We start from the raw sequence: 22183 nt of genomic DNA on the forward strand, positions 1-22183 counted from the left end.
CTCCATGTAGGATAAGAATTGGAGCTTAATCCTCCACGCTGCTCCACTGCGGATTGGTGGATATAATCCCTACTATGAGCAACGATTGCTATCAAGTATTTAACGACAACAACCGGGGCCTAACGTGTTTTCCGAGGCACGGCGGGAAGACCCATGAGGACAAACATCCAAACCGGAACGAAATATTTGTACAAATAAAAATTACCACCCTGAGCGGGATTCGAACCCGCAAGCCGTCGGTGTTTTAAACGCCTTCATGCACCACTACACCAGATAGGTTGTACATTCACAATCAATCACAACAGCCTTTCGCAGTCCACTATTGGACGTAGGCCTCCACAAGTTCACGAATGGCGTGTACTCGTGTGTTTTGCCCATAGTCACCACGCTGGGCAGGCGGGTTGGTGACCGCAGTGCTAGCTTTGTCGCACCAAAGACGCTGCTGCCCGTCTTCTGCTTCTCGTCGGCTGTTTAAGTTCCAAGGTAGTAGTCGAACTGTGTTATCCCTTAGTCGCCTCTTACGACACCCACGGGAAGAGAGGGGGTGGCTATATTCTTTGATGCCGTAACTACACAACAGGTTGTACATTACCTAGACACAATATTCCGAAAATTTTCCGAAAGTTTTCTTCGGAAACACACCTCAGCCAAACCAAAGATACAGACTGTATTATATAAATTTGCTATTTTTTTCAGAATAGACTACTTTTTTTAGACTATTTTTATTTACTTTCAGAAAATTAATCTTTCAAAAGTTCGTGAAAACAAAATGTTGTTGTTACCTTAATCTGATAACTCGAAATGTTTGGACTTACTACCTGACTGCAGAAATCAAATCTTTCTCCTGGTCAAGGCAATATTCAATATTATTTTCTCTAAGCTTTTGTTTTTTATTTAACTAGTCTTTTTGGATTCAATCTAAAATTTCTACAGCGTATAACTTTACAATGTATCACGTGATAATTTTTATTATTTGGAAAATATATTTCTAAAGAAAATATTAGTGGATGTGTTAACCTTTATAAGTTTTCAATCACTTTGTTTAAGTCACTTTGTTTTAATACTTTTATTAAAACAAAATTACTTGTAACTATGACGTCTACAATGTCGTCGAATTACCGGGAATTTAAAAATCGTCATCGCGGCAAGCGCCTGTTAAATAATATTATTATTATTACATAATCTAAAATACATAAAGCTTCTTCTGTTGCTGCAGCTTCCTTTTTTACATTTTGTGAACTGTTAGACAAAACCAACGACCAGTTCTGATAAGTTCATAAATTTCGTAAATCCGTAAGGAAACTGAAAACACTAAATTCGAAAGGATCACTTATCCATAAATCTGAATATTTAAAATATAATTCCACTTGAAATTTTATAATCAGAGATATGAGTTAATCGTAGATAAGCTACTGTACCTTTCTTTATAACCGATACCGATAAGCCAATTTTAACGAGTAAAAGTGCAACGTATAAATATAAAATTATTTAGCCGGTTTATCAACATGAAGTCTTTAAATCGTTTTCTTAAAAATAATTTTAAATAAATAATTAATATTCTGCTACTTTTTTTAGTTTCACCATAAATTCTATACCAGTCACCAGATAAATACCAGTGAAACCAAATATTGTGATTTAAAGCAGACCGTTTTAAATCAAAATGTTTATTTTTGAATTATCTAAACATTCATAATCATGATAAGATATAGCACATGTGGACGACGCGACGCAAATGATCAATCGATAATAGAAACTTATCTGCACTGTCAATGTAACCGGAAAAAAAATTCTTAAGTGTTTATAAACATACCTATATTAATAGTTATTAACGAAACGAACCGTTTATACGACTAGATCAGCAAACAAGCGTATGGTTTACCTAATCGTAAGTTGTTACCGTAGCGTATTGACGCCCGGAGAATCACCAGAAGAATCGCAAGTGCGTTGCCAACCCCATCCCCGACCCACCCCAGGATCTCTGGCTACCTTATTTAGCACAAGAACACAAAATTACTTAAAAGGAGTATTATTTATCTTCTGTAAGGTCATAAGTACTTCACCACTTACGCCCCAAGTCAAGCGTACGTAAAGAAGTTTTACTAATAAAAAAAGTTTGTGAACTTAAAAAAAGTTTGAAATGTTTTCAACGTAACCTTAATAAGAAGCTCACAATAATACCATTTATTGGCTAAGATTGTTAAAACTGTTATAGGTTATCATAATCATGTCTGAACATAAGCACTGACCTGAATTTATACTAGTATACTTTAGTAATAATACATTCGTAATATTCATACAAATAAATGTTACATTCAATGACCAGTAGCATCACTTAAGTACTCACACGCTTTTTATTAGCTTCACCTGTATGTTTGTATGTTTGTAATGCCGACTCCCTTGGACTTCATTTTGACTCACTTCAGTCTTATCTTGGTGACGTTCAGATTTCATTTAAAGATTTATTGAGTGCCAGTGACAATATACTAACTTGATAAGATTTTTCCTTTTTGGTTTTGGTTTATTTATAAAAGCGTATTTTTTTTCGTCTTTTTTAAACTATTATTTATTATTATAAGAAAAAATACTAAATAACAGATACAAATATTACTTAAATGGTTTATATATAAACAGATATAAAATGCTATTTGTAACTAAAAAATAGCTTTTTGAAAATGTTATAATTTATTTACCTGTAATGATAGATAACTTAAAAAAAAAAAAAGAGACGATATACCAATCTATGCTCTATCTATCCAGGTCTACTGCCTGTTTTATAGTTGATAAGAAACTAAACACAATTGTCGTTTGATTCAACTGTAAGCAAGTAATTCCATTAGGAATAAAATTGTTCTGTATGAGTTAAAATCAAAATCGAAAAATATCTCTGTTAAAGGTTATTTATTTGTGTCAGTGTTCTCATAAAAATTGCCTGAGGTGTGTCATTGACGTCTTTTTTGATCTCAAAAATGTTCTATCATCATATAAATTAATACGCTAGATATTTTACTCCACATATATTATATATATTATTTTATAGATAATTGCTTGGTCTACTGGCATCGACAACGAAAATTGATTACTAGCTTTTGTTTTTGTGAAATAATTAATTATTAAAAATATATATGTAGATATACATTGAGACACAACATAACAATGTTGCTATCTGACGGCTTTAATTTTGAAACAACGTCAACATTATTGACGGTCGGTAAATTTTTTGTTCAATTTCAACTCACGTATAATTCGTATTATTTATTACGTATAAATACTTTTTTCTAATTTTGCAAATTGATAATTATTATACTTATTTAGTGCGAACTATTCGCACGGGTATAGCTAGTATAGTTTAATTGTTTATTGCAAATAAAGGATATTATCATAGTATTATTTTTATTCAACTTGTTTATACTACGTGAGGTAGTTTAAAACTACTATAATCACTATACTTGGTAAAATGTATGGTACATTTTGCGTCATCTGTGTTATTTTTTTTTTATCGACGAATTTAACTGTCGCTGTCCCAAAGAAAATTTGTCAAGGCATCAGGATGGAACATCTTTCATGTTCTGATGATCGTTTCATAAAACCATTTGCTTTACGATAAAAGTAATTTATTAATAATATATCAACATTTGAAAATCGTAACTATGCGATTATTTCTATGTACGACAATTTTATGTAAAGTTTTATTTATTTATTTATTTTTATCTATTTATTTATTTATTTATTTAACAGCAACAAAATAGACACTGACAATATACAGATATAATCATAAACAAAGTATCTTAAAAGGTAAGCGTTATCTTAATTATAGGTGTTACGCTCATTCTATTAATTTAAGCACGTATACATAAAGATTATTATAACAAACAATGTTAATTAAAATACATTAAAAAACAATTCCAACATAGTTCAATAGTCCCGATCAATTGACCATACAAAAAAGGTGACATAAAAACCTCCCTTGCACACATAATTAAAAAAGTTAGCTTGACTTTCGTCCACAGAAATCGCTTGACTGTTGTTGAATAAATAAATAATCCTTTCATGAAAACGAATTGTTATATAATTCTCTTAATTCTCAATGATTTTATAATATGTAGCGAGTAAATAATTTACATGAAAATTTTATGGATATAATTGTGTTTGCTCACAAACGAAAAAAAACCGACTTCAATTTCATCGACGAGTAATACAACGTAGATCGACGAAAAAATAGTCAAAATCGGTACACCCAGTAAAAAGTTATTGCGGATTTTCGAGAGTTTCCCTCGATTTCTCTGGGATTCCATCATCAGATCCTGGTTTCCTTATCATGGTACCAAACTAAGAATATCCCTTTCCAACAAAAAAAGAATTGTCAAAATCGGTACATCCAGTAGAAAGTTATGCGGTATAATACAACGTAGGTCGACGAAAAAGCGTCAAGTAAAAACGCATTATTAGATATAACTCGAAAAGTAGTTGTTAGATCTCAAATAAATTTATATGGGACCAATTGACACACGCCACCTTTCGATTAAAAAAAAATTGTCGAAATCGGTCCCCCGGTCAAAAGTTCTGAGGTAACATACATAAAAAAAATACAGTCGAATTGAGAAGTCGGTTAAAAATTACACAAAATTAAAAGACTTTCAGTTGTAATCGTCAGTTTCAATTCACTTGTTTAATTCTTTGTGTCCGGGATACACACTCCGCCATTACAGATTTTTGTCTTAATACTCACAGAATGCTTTTTTTGTTACAGAGTAGCAGAGAAACTGCGCTGTATATTCTCGACTGTGTGTTCTCCGTGACCGTGGTGGGTTCGCTGGTGGTATTTGTATGGCGCGGCACCTGGGCTCTTCTGGACATTTTCGTCTACCCTGATGACCAGATCAAATCCTTTATCACATCATTGGTAAGTAGCCATATATTTATACCCTAAATCTCTATTCGTTTTATATATATATATTCTTTTTCTTGTCTTACATATTTCCGTAGACGTGTTGAGTTAGCCTATGATTGCAATGTATAATGAAAAATTTATTATACTTTCAATATTATACTGTTATTTTTAGTTACGAAAGAATTGTAACGTGTACGTCTTGGTTTCCTATATAATAAAATAGTACTAATAGATATCTTCGTAGATTTCAGAAATAAATTCGTCGTTACCAACTTCCTATACACGTAATTGTAATCTTGTTTAAAGTGTAGTAAAAAAAAATCTCAAATTTACATTAAAATAAAATAAAATAAAATACGCGTACTGCGGTCTCCAACCCGCCTGCCCAGCGTGGTGACTATGGGCAAAACACATAAGTTCACGTTATTTTTGGCGTAAACTTGTGGAGGCCTATGTCCAGCAGTGGACTCTATAGGCTGTAATGATGAAAATAAAATAAAATAAAATAAATTCTATTGGTAACAAACAATAAACACTGCTTACATAAGTTAAAATGGAACAATTTTTGATCACTATACCTTACTACGGTGTAATCTTAACGGCAACGACGCGAAGTGTAAGTACATAATTCAAAAGTTTGGCGAGGGCCTATTGACGAAATTATTTAACTATAGGCAATTGTGTCCGTCTTTATTGTAGTAGACCTAGTTGTAAGCAGCGCAACTTCAGTAGTTGTACTACACGATTTGTACACTAAATGAAAATTGGCCTCAGCTAATTACTTTTCATCCCTTTAGTCAGTAATTTAATGCGGTTCCTCTTGCGCCTAATGTATCGCGCTCGTTAAATATAACATCTCATTAAAAAATCCAAATAGATTACCGATGACTTCAAGCAATAAACAGTCTAAGTAGTACTTTACAAAGAACACAAAATTTCTCGCTGAGATCATGTTATTTTTCCGCATATGGGTCATACATCGTCATTGAGTCAGTGACCATTTACTCGCTACAATTGGCGCTTCCTCTGAACCGTTCCCCGATGTACTACCATCGCGATTGCTTCGCTACTTTGAATATATAAGGTCAATAATATTTTTAAATGATTATCAATAAATTTATACAATTATCCACGAGCAGCTTCATGCGTACGAAACCAAGAAAAACAATGTTTGTATAACTGTAATGCTACCAGTCGGGCGGCCTCATTCTAGCAATATTTTAATTGGTGCTCCGCTACTATATACAATAAAAGCTATAGATATATTATAGCCTTTATCTTCTTCATTAGGTAAACGGACTAAACAAACTTCAAATTTTTTTAAGTCAAAGATAATTTTGTTCAACCAAACAAACTTTAGTCATGTTTATAGTACACAAATATCATGAAAATTTTGTAAGATTAAATAGTATAGATGTTGATGAATCTTTTACAACAAAACTTTATACGTAGTTAATTTAATAACTAAATAGACCCTGGCTTAAGTACAATCAATCTTTTTCTACTCAATACACATTCTTAACTAAATCATAACATAGTATAAAATAAAGTCGCATCCCGCTGTCTGTATGCTTAGATCTTTAAAACTACGCTACGGATTTGGTGTGGTTTTCTTTAGTTAATAGATGATTCCAGAGGAAGGTTTATATGTATAATACATGCATAATATATATAGTAGAGGAACACTGATAATTTTTGCAACCTTGCGAAGCCAGGGCGGGTCGCTAGTATTTAATAAATCGTTTAGCAAAATTTTGTGTTATTAGTAATTCTACATTCATTATTTTTAATCCAAAATTTACAGTCGCTTACTACAGTAGTAAAATAGTTGACGATTAATACAGTTTTAATTTACAAGAATTTTATTTTGCATAATTACAAAGAGCTTCTGCTTCAATAATTAAGACTTTTGCTCAATAAAATATTTTTGAGATTAAAAACTTTATTTGCACTTTTTGTTTAGGTTTTTGATAATATTTAGTTTCTACGGTTAACAAAATTAAATTATAAATTATTAATTAATATACAATTTATTAATAGATGTTAATGTGTCCTAATGGCGATATCCCGAAGGACGTTACAAAACAAAAACTTTGGGATATACCAATAGTTCACAATACTCTCATATAAGTTTGACGCAAAATCTTACAAGTGACAAAAACCGTGCCAGCCTTCTAGCTGTGTCAAATAAAGAGTCAGGTCACTGGTTACACGCAATGCCGTCAAAAAATCTTGGGACGCTTTTAGACAATGAAAGTTTTAGAATTGCTCTCGGTCTCCGGTTGGGAGCTCCACTGTGCTTTGAACACAGATGTCCGTGCGGAAAAGAGGTCGATTCTTTCGGACTACACGGCCTTTCCTGTAACAAGAGTTCAGGTAGGTTTTCCCGCCACGGTTCCCTAAACGATACCATAAAAAGAGCTCTTGCCACCATCGACGTTCCTGCTCTTATCGAGCCAACTGGAATTAGTCGCAATGATGGCAAGAGACCTGATGGATTGACGTTGGTTCCCTGGGAAAGGGGACGGGCGCTGTTGTGGGACGCAACCTGCGTTGACACACTTGCTCCGTCTCATGTCAGGGAAACAGCCTTAAAAGCGGGAGCCGCAGCGGAAAAAGTTGAAAAGACTAAACGGCACAAATATTCGTCACTAATTCCAAATTACATCTTTGTGCCGTTTGCAGTCGAAACACTTGGACCTTGGAGTAGCAGTGCTAAAAAATTTTTAAGTGACACCTCGCCTTATTGCCTCCACTGGTGACAAGAGGGCTGGTGCATTTTTTGCCCAGAAAATCGGCATAGCGATTCAACGGGGAAATGCTGCCAGCATTCTTGGCACAATTCCACGCGGACATGATTTATACCAAAACTATCTGTAAATATTTAATTCTTAAGTTGTGAATTGTAAATATATATAAAAAATTTTGTATAAATAAAATTATGATATAAATGTTACAATAGTATCATATTATAATTATTATTCGTATCTTGAAAAAATATGATTGTCTTATCAAATACATTTATAAAAATTAATATACATGACTAACAGTGCCAACGGGTTTACATGCGTTAATTTGAAAAAAAAAATAAACTACCTATACCTGTAGAGTGTTTCCTACTATATGGAAAAAAGCACACATAGTACCTATTCATAAAAAAGATTCTAAAACTAAAATCGAAAATTACAGAGGTATATCTATTCTTAACACACTTGGTAAAATACTCGAAAAATGCGTCTACGATGCAATTTATCCTGTTATTATCAAGAGTTTACCGAACGAACAACACGGATTCCTTAAAAATCGCTCTACAATCACTAACCTCGCATACTTTTCCGACTATATATTATCTAATATGGAGCATGGTGGTCAAGTTGATGTTATATATACAGACTTCGAGAAGGCTTTCGACCGTGTCGACCACTTAATACTCTTAAGTAAACTTCAACAATTGGGAATACACGGAGATCTGTTGAGATGGATAAAATCATATTTAACAAATAGGTCCCAAGCAGTAGTCGTAGGTGGCTATAGATCTAACTACGTGAGCGTACCTACAGGCGTACCACAGGGCTCCCACTTGGGGCCACTTCTCTACAATTCGTACTTATATGACATCAAAACCTGTTTCAAGCATGCTAATCACGTAATGTATGCGGACGATAAAAAAGTATACTTAAAAATAAAAAACCTTGAAGATTGTAACTTGTTGCAGTCCGACCTTGACTCCCTTTATGCGTTCTATGCTCGAAACAAAATAAGTGTCAACGTTAAAAAATGTCAATGTATAACATTCACACGTAGGAGACATCCCATTATATTTTCTTATGAATGTGATGGCAATACGATAGCAAGAGTCAACATCGTTCGGGACCTTGGTGTATATTTTGATGACAAAATGACATTTTCCAATCATAATATTTTTATCACGCAGAAAGCATTTAGGAGTTTAGGTTTTGTAATTCGGATTTGTAAAAATTTTACTGACATTGAGGCCATTAAAACTGTATACTTCGCGTACGTTCGCAGTGTTCTCGAATATGCAAGTCCTATCTGGTCACCAATGTATAATATTTATAAGGACCGACTTGAAGGGGTCCAAAAAAGATTTTTAAAACACATTCTCTATCGCAGTCAACAGTTCTCCAAATCTTACATTGAAGATTGTCACCGAAATAACATATTATCCCTCGAGGAACGCCGCAATGTCTTGGATATGTGTTTTTTGTATGATATAGCTAATGGACACGTGGATTCCCCGGAGCTAGTAGGTACACTGTCATATTGTGCACCTAAACGTCGTACGCGTCATACGCCTCTGTTGTCTGTTCCTTGTAGTAGCAGAAAATACTCTGCCAATTCTGTACTGACTAGATTACCACGTATCTTTAATGAATCATTCAACGACATAGATTTATTTGCATTCTCTAAAGCTAATTTTAGAAATAAACTAATCTTAAAACTAAAAACTAAAAGTAAATAAATGTGCGCGACCCTCGCTAAATATTTTTGAATCTTTAGGACTCGAGATAATAACCATTATTGCAAGCTAAAGCTCCCTAGTGGTCATGTACCGATCCCAAGATATTGACATCGTAGGGCTAGGGCGTCAATTCCTAATCCACACAACACACTATGTGATGACACACATAATATGTCTGCCTAATACCTATTTTATTATCTAATGATTATAGTAAATATAATGATATTAAAATAACTTTTTAATATATTATAGAAAACATTATTATATATTATACATATATACCTATACATTGAAACATCGACAAACACGCTGTACTTTATATATAATACTCGTATAAATTTATTGAACAATAATAAAAAAAAATTGATCCATAACTGTGACTATTGTAAGCGCGCCATCCCATCGGTCCAGATGCAACAATGTAACTATGCTTGTAAATATTATAAAGGGAAACCTGTTATTGGCCTTATTTTTTTTGTAATTTAGTTATAGCATGTATTAACTGAAACGCTGTTGGTTTTCTTAATAAATAAATAAAATAAAAATAAAATACCTAGTCGTCGTTAAATAGGCTATCCAACACAAAAGTAATTTTTCAATTCGAATCAGCTATTGGTTCTGAGATTATCGCGTTTAAACTTAATAAAAAAAACTTTACAGATTATAATATAAGTATAGATTAATATAAGATCATAATATGTACTTAAATAAAAAAGTTCATTTCACCAGCACTTAAAACTGCAGTAACAAATAGCGCGACTACTGCTTTGTTGTTTTGTAATGTTTATGCGAATTCACTCATTATAATGAAACAACTTCTTCCGATTTTACCGCGGTTTATTAAGTTTTTTAGATGCCCGACGTTTCGGATACTTTACAGCAACCATGGTCACGGGAGTCAAGTTATTTCATTACAATGACTACTGCTCTGGTTTTGCTCTAAAATAAAACGCAGTAAAATTATGTAAGAACCAAGTATCACGTTCAATATCATGCTGTGACATTGAAGATGAATGGGATGAACGGACGGACAGAAATACTCCGACTCATTAGTGGTCCTGCGTAATAAGGCAGCCACTAGACCTTATTAGCTCAGATCCTGGATGCTCAACGAGATAATGGGCCACTATTTTTAGATTTGTGCTCATTTTAAAGTCCAGCGTCTGGAGAAACTTTTTTTAATTTGACCATATTTAATAACAATAAGTTGTTTTGTAGTTAATATGTAAAATGGAGTATTAAAGATTAGGTTAAATAATATTTAAACAAAAACACAGGAAATCAGAAAAAATTGGTTGTCTGTAAATCAATTACGGACGATAGTTTAAAGTGACAACGCCATAACAAAACATCTTCTCGGACGCATAAGCCAATCGAGGCTTGCGCCGCATCTATTTCTACTCCACTTCACGTAACGGGACAGTGACCGTAACACTACGATGAGTCTGTATATTTTTCGTGCATACAGCTGGCATTCATCGATTTATTAGTCGTTGTCACGTCAACAAGTTAAAAACACAAATAGAAATTTGGTGCGTAATTAGAGGATTGCAATTTACATTACATTGACAATAAACTTGTACCTACTTCAAATGCTTCTTAAAGTTTTAACATTTGGAATATACGTGATTTTTACGGTACTACCGACAGCAAAAAATGCTTTTGCTGTCGGTAGTACGCCGAAAATAATTTTTAAAACATATTTTACAAAATATTGTTACATTTCAAGGATTAAAAAGATAAAATAATTCAATTCGTCTGATAAAAGTTTTTGAGATTATGATTATGCGGAACTATATTTGCAAAGGCGCACTCTAATTATATTCGACTTTTTATTATTAATGTTATATGTTTTGTTTCAAATATATCATTTAAGTAGACAAACTTGTTGTCAAAAAAATTATATCTTTAGTTATCTAGAAGTAATCACTGTTGAGCGATAAGACAGTATTGTACATAAATTCGTTTACTGTAATGTCTTATATATTTATAGTGAACAATACACATTACATTAGTAAGTGTACACACTTACTAATGTAATGTGTATTGTAATTATGAATGAACCAGGAAGGTGCTTGTGATGCTCGTGATGTAGCAGGCGTTTATATGTTTTGGTAATCATTTATCATACACAAAATGCGTTGACTTAAAATTGTCATTATAAATTTTAATATATCTGCGTATATGTAACCAAAGATTCATTTTATTTCTTTTTTATTTTCAAACTAGCTGTGCCCGTGATTTTGCCCGCGTGGTTTTTAACGTTAAAAGTTATTGTTCAGTTTACAAAGTTATAAAATAAATATTTTTTAAAAATAAAAGTACCTTAAGTTACTCCTTATTACATCCGCTACCTACCGGTGAAAGTCCCGTCAAAATCGGCCCAGCCTTTTCAAAGATTAGCCGGAACAAATAGACAGACAGACAGACAGACAAAAATTGTAAAAAATGTTATTTTGTTATATGTACCGTGTATACATCCATATGCATTTAGTAAAAAGCGGTTATTATAATATTACAAACAGACACTTTAATTTTATTTATTTGTATAGATTATCAAAGTGTAAATGTTTCATATCTTGTGTAAAACAAATAACAATTATACGAACATAATACGAAATAAACAATTATACGAACATAATTACATATTATAGATAAAACGATTTAATATCGATTAAAAGATCGTAAAAGACGATTCGATACCATATCAATGCAAATATTTTTAAATCAAAATACATTAACAAAGACAAAATAAGGCAAATAAAAAAGAAATCGTAAAAAGCTTTGTTATTTGTTTCAAAGTCTCTCCTCAGGCTTCAAACTTCAGGCTTTTTATCTTATATCTATACAAATAATTGTGTTCGTTTGGAACCGAAAAACAGCGACTTCAATTACATCAACCAGTAATACAACGTAGGTAGACCAAAATATGGTCAATTAAATACACATTATTTTTTTATATTTTCGTCTCAATCAATTGACTGACCAAGACTGAAAATATATTCAATGAAATAAGCATTATTGGAGATCACTCAAAAAGTTCACTTCAAATCTCGATCAAATTCAAATGGGGCCACATGGCAAAATTGTTACACCCAGTAACAAATTAAGAGGTATATAATATAACGTAGGGCGACGAAAAAATAGTCAAATAAATACGCATTAATAGCGATAACTCAAAAAGTACTCGCTTGACAAGCATGAACTTTCAATTTAAAAAAGAATCATCAAAATCCTCTTTTTTTTAAGTCGGTTTAAGACGTTGAACTCAAAGCTGACTTAGATCTATACAGCCTTATTTGCCAGTCGACCTTAAGACGTACCCTACTAGAAACTCTGTATGTAAAGAACAAACTAAAAAACGTGTGTGTGTGTGTCAGCTTTGATGCAATAGATAGCGATAACAAAAACGTAACGAGGTTGTTCGTTCAGTACATTTTACTCCTTATATTTTTTTCATACCGGTGCACGGTGGCCTTATAGGAAAACTAGCTGACCCCGCAAACGTTGTTTTGCCATATATGTTATTAAACCGCTTAATCCCCCTCCCCCTTATAACTTAGCGGTATGAAAAATAGATGTTGGCCGATTCTCAGACCTATCCGATATGCCCACAAAATTTTATTAAAATCGGTCGAGCCGTTTCGGAGGAGTTCAATGTTTAACACCATGACACGAGAATTTTATATATTAGATTGATTGATAAGGAGTAGACTTCAAAAAAATTAAACTATATATGTGCCTGTATATAATATGTTGTCAAATGTACTGATCCCGTTTGTTTTAAATTACTTCTGTGTTGACAGAGACGCACGTAACCAAGAGTCATAGGCGTAACAGGGAAACATAGATAACGCTGTGCTAGACGCTTATTCATAGACCCTTATATATAAAATATTGAAAGCCATTAAACCTATCAGTATATAAAAACATATATAGAAGCAGTCAATGACAGCTGATATATAAAAATAAATAATATAATATCAAAAAACTTTTTAATAACATCGTCGTATAATTAAACGGATGTAGTGATTCCTATTTAGATCACAAAATAATTTTATAGCGATAGTACTTAGTTATTTTATACATGCTTGAGACTTGAAGATGTTCTAATTAATACGTGTTTGTTACGTAGTTCATTGAACCGTTTGTTTGATATTGCATTTTGTTGATAATGTGTTTGTTATTCTGTGGAATTTCTTCCGACGTAATTGTCTGTGTAAATATTAATCGTAAGTCTGAGTAAAATACGTGCTTTAACCGAAGATTTTAAATTAATATCCACTCCGTCATGAATTAAAATATTTGTCAAATAATGATAAAGACATTTATTCGACTCGTATGTATCATTTATTTATTTACACTTTGTGACACAAATACAAAAATGTAACAATATATGAGAGGGAAAATTCAAATTGCATTAGTTGCAACAGGCGGCCTTTTCGCTAATACAGCGATCTCTTTCACGCAACCATACCGCAGAGGCAGAGGCGGCTCGTGACATTTTTGGTAGGGGTTCTCAAAAAAATAAACGAAAAACTAGAGCTTACCATTTATTTTAATTTGTACAATAAATCCATTCCGTTTATACAGATTCATCGCCACTGCCGGCGCTAGCTACAAATACGAGACACGGAAAACAAAATAGTTTATTGCTTTCTTCACATTCACATAATCAATGTGTTTTGAAATATTGTTCAGATTAAGAAACACGCGTAAAAAATTTAATTTTCGTACTACATTTTTGAGTAGTATAATATGAATTCGAGGCGCATTTCGATACTTTTCACGCTATAAGGCTATCTATACATTATATAAAAGCGAAAGGCCACTCATCACAAAATCTCCGAAATTATAACACCAGCTTGAAATTTGGCAGGTAGGCTTCTTACAGGGCGTAAACATTCAATAAGAATGGATTTTACGAAACTCGACCCCTAAGGGGGTAAAACGGGGGTTGGAAGTTTGTATGAAAGTCCTATGTTTTGGAAGTAAAAGACTTTAAATTTAAAATGTATGCTTTATAGATAATGAGAAGGTTTCCAAATAATGTATCTTTATAAATCAACTTCCTTTTGGGGTTAAAACGGGGGATGGTAGGTTGACTTACTCATCACGAAATCTCCGAAACTATAAAACATACATACTTGAAATTTGGCAAATAGGCTCTTTATAAGGCGTAGACATCCGCTAAGAACGGATTTTATAAAATTCGACCCCTAAGGGGGTAAAACGGCGGTTAGAAGTTTGTATAAAAGTCCTATGTTTTTGAAGTAAGAGACTTAAAATTTAAAATGTATGCTCTATAGATGGTAAGAAGGTGTTTAAATAATGTATTTTTAGAAATCAACTCCCTTTTGGACTTAAAACGAGGTATGGTAGGTTTATTTATTTAGTTATATTTTATTTATTTATTCTTAATGTACACCGAAATACAGACGCATATAAAGAAAAATACAATACAAGATGTACAAAGGCGATCTTATCGCTAAATAGCGATTTCTTCCAGATAACCTTTGGGTACTGGACACGATATAGTAGCAGCGGTTAGAAGTGTGCACAAATTGAGGAGGAAAGATCAATAATAAATAGATAAAAACTACGATATGATAGACTTACACAATTATTAAGGGAAAAAAAACATAGGTTGACTCATTCATCACGAAATCTCCGAAACTATAAAAGCTATAAACTTGAAATTTGGCTGGTAGGTTTCTTATAGGGTGTAGACATCCGCTAAGAACGGATTTTATGATACTCGACCCCTAAAAGAATAAAACGGGGGTTGGAAGTTTGTATGAAAGACCTATGTTTTTGAAGTAAAAGACGTGGAAGAACGCGTAGTTACTTGCCAATTTTTCGTCGATCTACGTTGTATTACTCGTCAATGTAATTGAAGTCGGTTTTTTTTCGTTTGCGAGCAAACAGTTATATGTCATGCATTGTGAAATATGATTAAATAATAAATAATACCCCATCGAAATATCCTTATCGCACCTGTATAATTGTCGAGTAAATACAAAATATAAACTGATTCCTAAAAGCACCTTACTATCTCGTTTATAAATAATACCCGCTGTCGTTTCCACTGCTCACCAAACAGACTATGTTTAAATATATTTACAAACAATTGCCACTAAGCCAGTGCTGTTAAAGTTTTAAGATAAAAAGGATTTAACGCTATGTACAGCCATGTGTTGAATTACAAATATTGATAAGGGATTTATTAGTTTGCAAAAGAATTACTGAAGGCGCCGTTCATTAGAGCGTCTGTCGATATGTTAATCAGACTTACAAAGAGCTACATGACGTAGTATTTTGTGTTTTAGCTTACTACTTCTATAACCAACTCGACGCAACTGCTTGAAAGCAACTTTTCCTTACGTTAAACAGTAAAATCTTGTTAATGTGGAGTTATGTGTATGATAATTGTATACTACACAACAGTAAGCGACGATAAAATTAATCTTAGTGGCGTTAAAACAATTACTAATTTGTTAAAATAAATAAAATTTAATTTAATTTTTAATAATCATATAGAAAGTATTTAGCGCCTTGCATCTTTGCAACAAAGTTTTTAGTAAAAGTCACATTAACATTACGAGATTATCGGGTATAACTAACACGTGGTTCAATAAGTCCCGAGACTAAGTACTAAAAAAAGGTCTTTTTTATAAAATTAATTTTTATTCATCAACATAGTCTCCTCCAAGAGCGATACAGTCCCTCCAACGCTTTTCTAACTTTTCTATCCCATGTGTGTAGAACGATTTGTCTTTGGCTTCAAAATAAGCCTCCGTTGCTGCGATAACTTCACTATTTGAGTCAAATTTCTTACCCTGAAGCATTTTTTTGAGGTCTGCAAACAGCCAGTAATCGCTGGGGGCCAAGTCTGGCGAATAAGGGGGATGAGGAAGCAATTCGAAGCCCAATTCGTTAATTTTGGCCATCGTTCTCACGGACTTGTGACAAGGCGCGTTGTCCTGGTGAAACACCACTTTCTTTTTGTTCAAGTGAGGCCGTTTATCCGCAATTTCGTACTTCAATCGCTCCAATAAGCACATGTAATAGTCACTATTTATATTTTGCCCCTTTTCAAGGTAGTCGATGAAAAGTATTCCATGCGCATCCCAAAATATAGACGTCATAACCTTACCGGCCGATTTCTGAGTCTTTGGACGCTTCGGGCGGCTTTCACCAGCCGCTCTCCACTCCGCTGCCTGCCGATTGGATTCCGGAGTGAAATGGTATATCCAGGTTTCATCCATTGTTACATACCGACGTAAAAAAATTTTTTTATTATGATTCATCAGCGCCAAACATCGCTCTGAATCATTGAAACGTTGTTCCTTTTGATTAGTTGTAAGCAAACGCGGCACCCACTTAGAAAAAAGCTTTTTCATGGCCAAATTTTTATGTAAAATAGTGAAAACACTACCAGCTGAAATCTTCACTATCTCGGCTATCTCTCGCACTTTTACCTTCCAATCTTCCAATACGATTTTGAGGACTTGCTTAATATTTTGTTGAGTCACTGCTTCATTTGGACGACCTGAGCGTTCCCCATCATTGGTGTCCATGCGACCGCGTTTGAAGTCGGCATACCACCGACAAATGGTTGCTTTAGAGGGAGCTGATCCTGCATAACATTTTATAAGCCATTGCTGTGCTTCAACGCTATTTTTTCCCATTAAAAAACAATGTTTTATCAACACGCGAAACTCGTTTTTTTTCCATTGTATAGAAATTACAACCGTAGCGTCACTTAAATGTTTCAAAATCAATAATTTTATTGTTCCATTTTTAAAAATTTGACACATATTCTTGTATTGATAGCCAGTACTTTTTAAAAATCAAAAGAGTTTTTAATATATGCGCCATTTCCAGGTTAGTCTCGGGACTTATTGAACGATCTAGTATTTTATTAAAAATATACGGATGTCGGCATAGACTTATACGTTAGAAGTACAAAAGTACAAAACAACATAAAACTCTTTTGTTCGTGTAATAATAAAAAACAATCGTAATATAGTTTCAACATATTATTCAATTAATTTAAACATATTATTAAGAAAGTTCATATCCAAATAGTACTCGCTATAGCCAATAGCAATCCACGGCTGAATACAGGCAACGCCAAGTTCAAAAATTATATATTTATACTCAATATAACTATAACTTATTATTTAGAAAGCTCATAGCCAAATAGTATAGTAGCCAATAGTACTAAGTCACTGCTGGACCCAAGGTCGCGACAAAAAACATCATAATATTTGGTGCAAATTGTACTGTTCTCAGCTACCTACATGTCTGCCACCCCTAATGGCAAAAGTTATAATGTCTATATTTTTTGTTTAATAGGTGGTAGGCTACGCGATAGTGGCGTTAACATTCGCCACTCAGGTACCCATGCGTTGGTTGGTGGGCAAGCTTCAGGGGGCGCCGAGGTTGTTGGTCGCCGATCTCTACCATCTCATATCCTTCTTCGCGACGGTGAACGTGTGGCGAGCTGTTTGGGGTCTGATGGATGTTTATTTTTTCCCAGGTAATTAAATATAGTATGCAAAATCAAACTGACTGTTATTACAGCACTCGATTACATACAATAAGAGTTTACGTTGTTGTCAGAAAAATTTTTTTATGAGAAATACAATGTAACGTTGGTAAAGTTGGCCAGAATGTTAGAATAAAACTGGTAATAACTTAAAGTACTTTTTTATGGAAATTACCAAGTATAGTAGAACGAAGTATACTATTCTCAAAGATATTGTCAAGTAATTCCAATCGTAAATACCCACGCTTAATACATTAAATTGAAAAAACACTGCAAAATTCCATTGAACATAGTGACTCTTTATGAATATAAAATAACAACTAAAAATATAGTCACAATCCAAAAGTATTTAGTCATATTACTAAAGCAATAATGAATGTAACTTTTCCATAGATACGCCAAAACTAAGCAACTGGTGCTCACACATCATCAGCCTGGCGCTTTTGATACTCCTCAACTGTTCCAACTCAATACTAGTGCGAGGAGTTTACATCGACGCCGAGGAACCTGAGGGTGACTGCGTCGTATTCCCTTGCTTATATCTCCGGCTATACTTCCACAAAGAGAGAATAAAGAAGAGGCACAAGGATAGTCTAGCAACATCTACTTCGGCCGCTAAGAAGGCAGAAGAAGCCAGCGTACCCTTACAAACACCGGAGGAGAAAGTATAACACTCCCCTTCTACCGGAATCACAATTTCCGAATTGCATTTTGTACTCCCACTGTAAATATTTTAATTATATATTCAACTTTCCTGTACTATAACAGGTTTGATATACGAAAATTTATGGAAATACAGATTTGTATTGCCAGGTTATACTTTATAATACTTGTGTGGAAGTTCTGGAAAATAATAAATGGAATTAAACTTGTACTTTGAATAGATTGTGTTTTGAATAGATTTGTTGTTTTTGCAAGTTTTTGATCAGTAATATAGAACATATATTAACAGTTCTATACAAAAAAAAAATATGTGAAAAGATCTAGTATTCAAACCTTTATAGTATTGCTTTTTAGTGAGATTATTACTAACACTCATAAAATTCATTCTTTTTAACGTAAATTATTATTTTTGATCTTATTTCTTACACGTTTCTAGTTAGTGTAGTTTTTAAATATTTTAATGCGCAAATAGTGTAAATATTTTTGTAATTTTTAATATAAATCTTACAAGTTTTGTAAATTACTTAATTGTAATAAATACGTCGTATTGTATTATAAAATGTATTATCGAATGTAAAGGTAGAATACAATAGTGTTTTGTTTTGTTTGTTTACAAATTAAGCGTAGTATTGTTTTAGCAAATAAAAAACATTTTGCTTGTTGTTGCTATTTTTTTTTGTTCCATTTATTTATATTGATTTTAAATAACAATCAAGGAATTTACAACGTGTTTTTAAACTGGTATCCTTCCGTTTAGTGTCATATAGGTACACGGAGGCATACCACAGCCGAAACTATACGTGAAAATATAGCAGTACTGCATTACTACGTAACACAAAATCGACAAAAAAATATGACGATAACACAGGGCTAATTGTCTATAAATAACGAACTAAAAACTAAATAACTGTAGAACTTAGGTGCATCGATCACTGAAACAAAACGACCATGCACACGATAGCAATTTCATAAATAAAAATTATATAATAATTAATTGGAACGAAGTTCCTTACGGCAGGCTTCACATTTGGCTGGGCAAACGAACTGAAAAAAAATGTGATACTAAAACCGTAAGAAAAATATATAAAGGAAGTGACGTAATATCAGTCACACGACTGTATAATATGACGTTTTTAAATTATTTATGTAATTTTATACTGTCGACAAAAATAAATAAAGCCATATGTTTTTTTTTTAAATTAAAAAAAAATCAAGAACTAGAAAATATATATAAAATTCAACATTTTTTTTTCAAATTGTGTTGCTAGTCTAGCTTAGTCGCTCTTTCACGTTTATTTGGTGTTGTTTGCTAAAAAAAAACTTTGTTTTTGATAGTTGAATGCAAGGAGTATTTAAACATCGTACTGTAAATCACTTGTGATAAGGAGTGCTTACGTAATAAGTGCTTTTCGATAATTATGATCTATTAAATGTTTTTACCGTTATATGCTAACACTAAAACATTGGTCATATAATAAAACCTATGATGTTTTTCTGTTTGTCTACAAGGTACCTTCAAATAAATTAATTCATGTCGCTTATGTTACTGTATTAAATAGAATTTATTATTTTCTTTCATGTACTTTTGAGTGAAAGTGTAAACATAAGTATTAAATGAATAAATAAATACATACATAGACAAATACATTTTGACATCGAAACCCTTAATTTTGTATTAACATAATAAATTTGTTGTTATGTAATTAATTTAAGAATCAATAAAAATTTGAACCGCAATAAAGATATTTTTTTTCATAATAGCCCAATGACAATCATATATTTATAACCGTCAACCTAGCAATTTGATTTATGACAGTCAAGAAGAGTCAATTGTTTTTACTTGTTAATTATTTGTTCATATTTGTTGTATCATACTTTTTTAGCAGTACTTATTGCATTCATTTTGATTTTTTATGTTTCCGCTTGTGCTTGATCGGTTAAGGAAAATGTGAGAAAAACTACTAGAACTCATAAAATCTGTAACTCAATAACAAATTCGCAAAACAGCAGTAGAACAGTAAACAATATTAAATCATTCTTAATTCAGCCGTATACCATATTTTTGAGATAATCGAGAGATATAATAATCGTTGAGTCATTCACTCATCACTAAATCAAAAAACTGCTGGACCCATACAATTTAAATTTTGCAATAAGGTAGTTTATAGTCAGTAGATGTCTGCTAAGAACGGGTTCTCGACAGGGCCAGATTAAGGGGGTCTAAGGGCTCTTACAAGTTTGATGTATGAAACTCGTTCATTTTTTAATGCTACAAGCTTAAAATTTGATAGAAAGATAGTTACAGTTAGTAGACGTCGTCGAAGGTTCATAGATGGAATCATAAACGTGATATACAAGGAGGTCTTAATTGTATAATATAATGATTGTTGTGATGTTGGCGCAACGGTCACAGCACTATTTATGGATATTGCGTTGGCAGTTGCGGGTTTGATTGTGGCGTTGTATTGGTCATACAGATGTTTGCTGTAGTCTCGGTGCTTGTGCAATCCTTGCGGGTCTCCCCACCGTGCCTCGGAAAGCACGTTAAGCCCAGTGATCCCAAACGTACGATAATTATCGTACATGTACGATAATTCAAGCCTACGTAAGATGTACGATACGAACCCTAGGATCGTACGCGATTTGTACGATAATTTTGTCTGTCATACTGAAATACTGCAAAGCAACGATTTCTCGATATACGATCTCTCGATCGTACGATAATTTTTGCGAAAGTAGGATACTTTCACGGCACCTTGTCGACCAGACGGGTAATAATTTCTGGTAATACTGGTTAAGCCGTTGGTCACGTTTGTTATCATGTACACCTGATAGCGATCGTTACTCATAGTTGGGAATATATCCGCCAAGCCGTATTGGAACAGCGTGGTGAACTAAGCTCTGATCCTTCTCCTACCTGGGGAAAGTGACTTATGCCCAGCAGGATATTATAACAGGAGGATATTACAGGCTAAAACGAAAATGATTGTTCACAACTTTAGTCCCTCTTTGTAAATATTATCGATTTCTAACCAATCGAAGCCAGGGGCAACTGCTAGTAATTTTTTTTAAATAGATGCTACAGCTATCGATTTAGAGTTTATACAATGATTATCATAAATCAGTCTCTCCTAGGTCTACCATCACCTATATTGCGTTAAATGAACGAAGGTTAATAAACTTTTTTCCAGGAAGACTCAAAATTTCCCTTACATTTTACGGTTTCACATAGAAAATATATTTTAAATATATTCCTCCAGCTCCAGCTTTTTTTGTCTAAAAAAAAGAATCTGAATCTTGAGCCGACTTGCCCTGAGCTGAATTTTGAACCGACCCACGGAAAACTTTCACGTAAAAATTATTGCAGCACTCAAACTAGCTGACTAGCTGTGCACGTGACTACGTCACCGTGGAATCTAACAAACAAGTTATCGTTCAGTTCAAAGAGTTACAAAACATATAAATTTCTAAAATAAAAATAGCCTAAGTTACTCCTTACTACATCAGCTATCTGGCAATGAAAGCCCCGTCAAAATTGGTCCAGCCTTTTCAGAGATTAGCCGGAATAAACAGACAGACAGACCGACAAAAAAAT

At 33.2% G+C, this 22183-nt stretch overlaps 1 protein-coding gene across 1 annotated transcript in view; it reads left to right on the forward strand.

Annotated features, from left to right (window-relative positions):
- LOC123655980 overlaps nucleotides 1–19250 on the forward strand; it is a 52016-nt gene extending 32766 nt beyond the window's left edge. The window contains exons 6-8 of the mRNA XM_045591709.1: nucleotides 4748–4900; nucleotides 17733–17916; nucleotides 18319–19250. Coding sequence (XP_045447665.1) covers nucleotides 4748–4900; nucleotides 17733–17916; nucleotides 18319–18596 — 615 coding nt within the window. The 3' untranslated portion in view covers nucleotides 18597–19250. The remainder of the gene's footprint in view (nucleotides 1–4747; nucleotides 4901–17732; nucleotides 17917–18318) is intronic.
- Nucleotides 19251–22183: the final 2933 nt, after the last annotated feature.

The sequence above is a fragment of the Melitaea cinxia genome, chromosome 8 (genome assembly GCF_905220565.1).
Source record: "Melitaea cinxia chromosome 8, ilMelCinx1.1, whole genome shotgun sequence".
NCBI lineage: Eukaryota > Metazoa > Arthropoda > Insecta > Lepidoptera > Nymphalidae > Melitaea > Melitaea cinxia.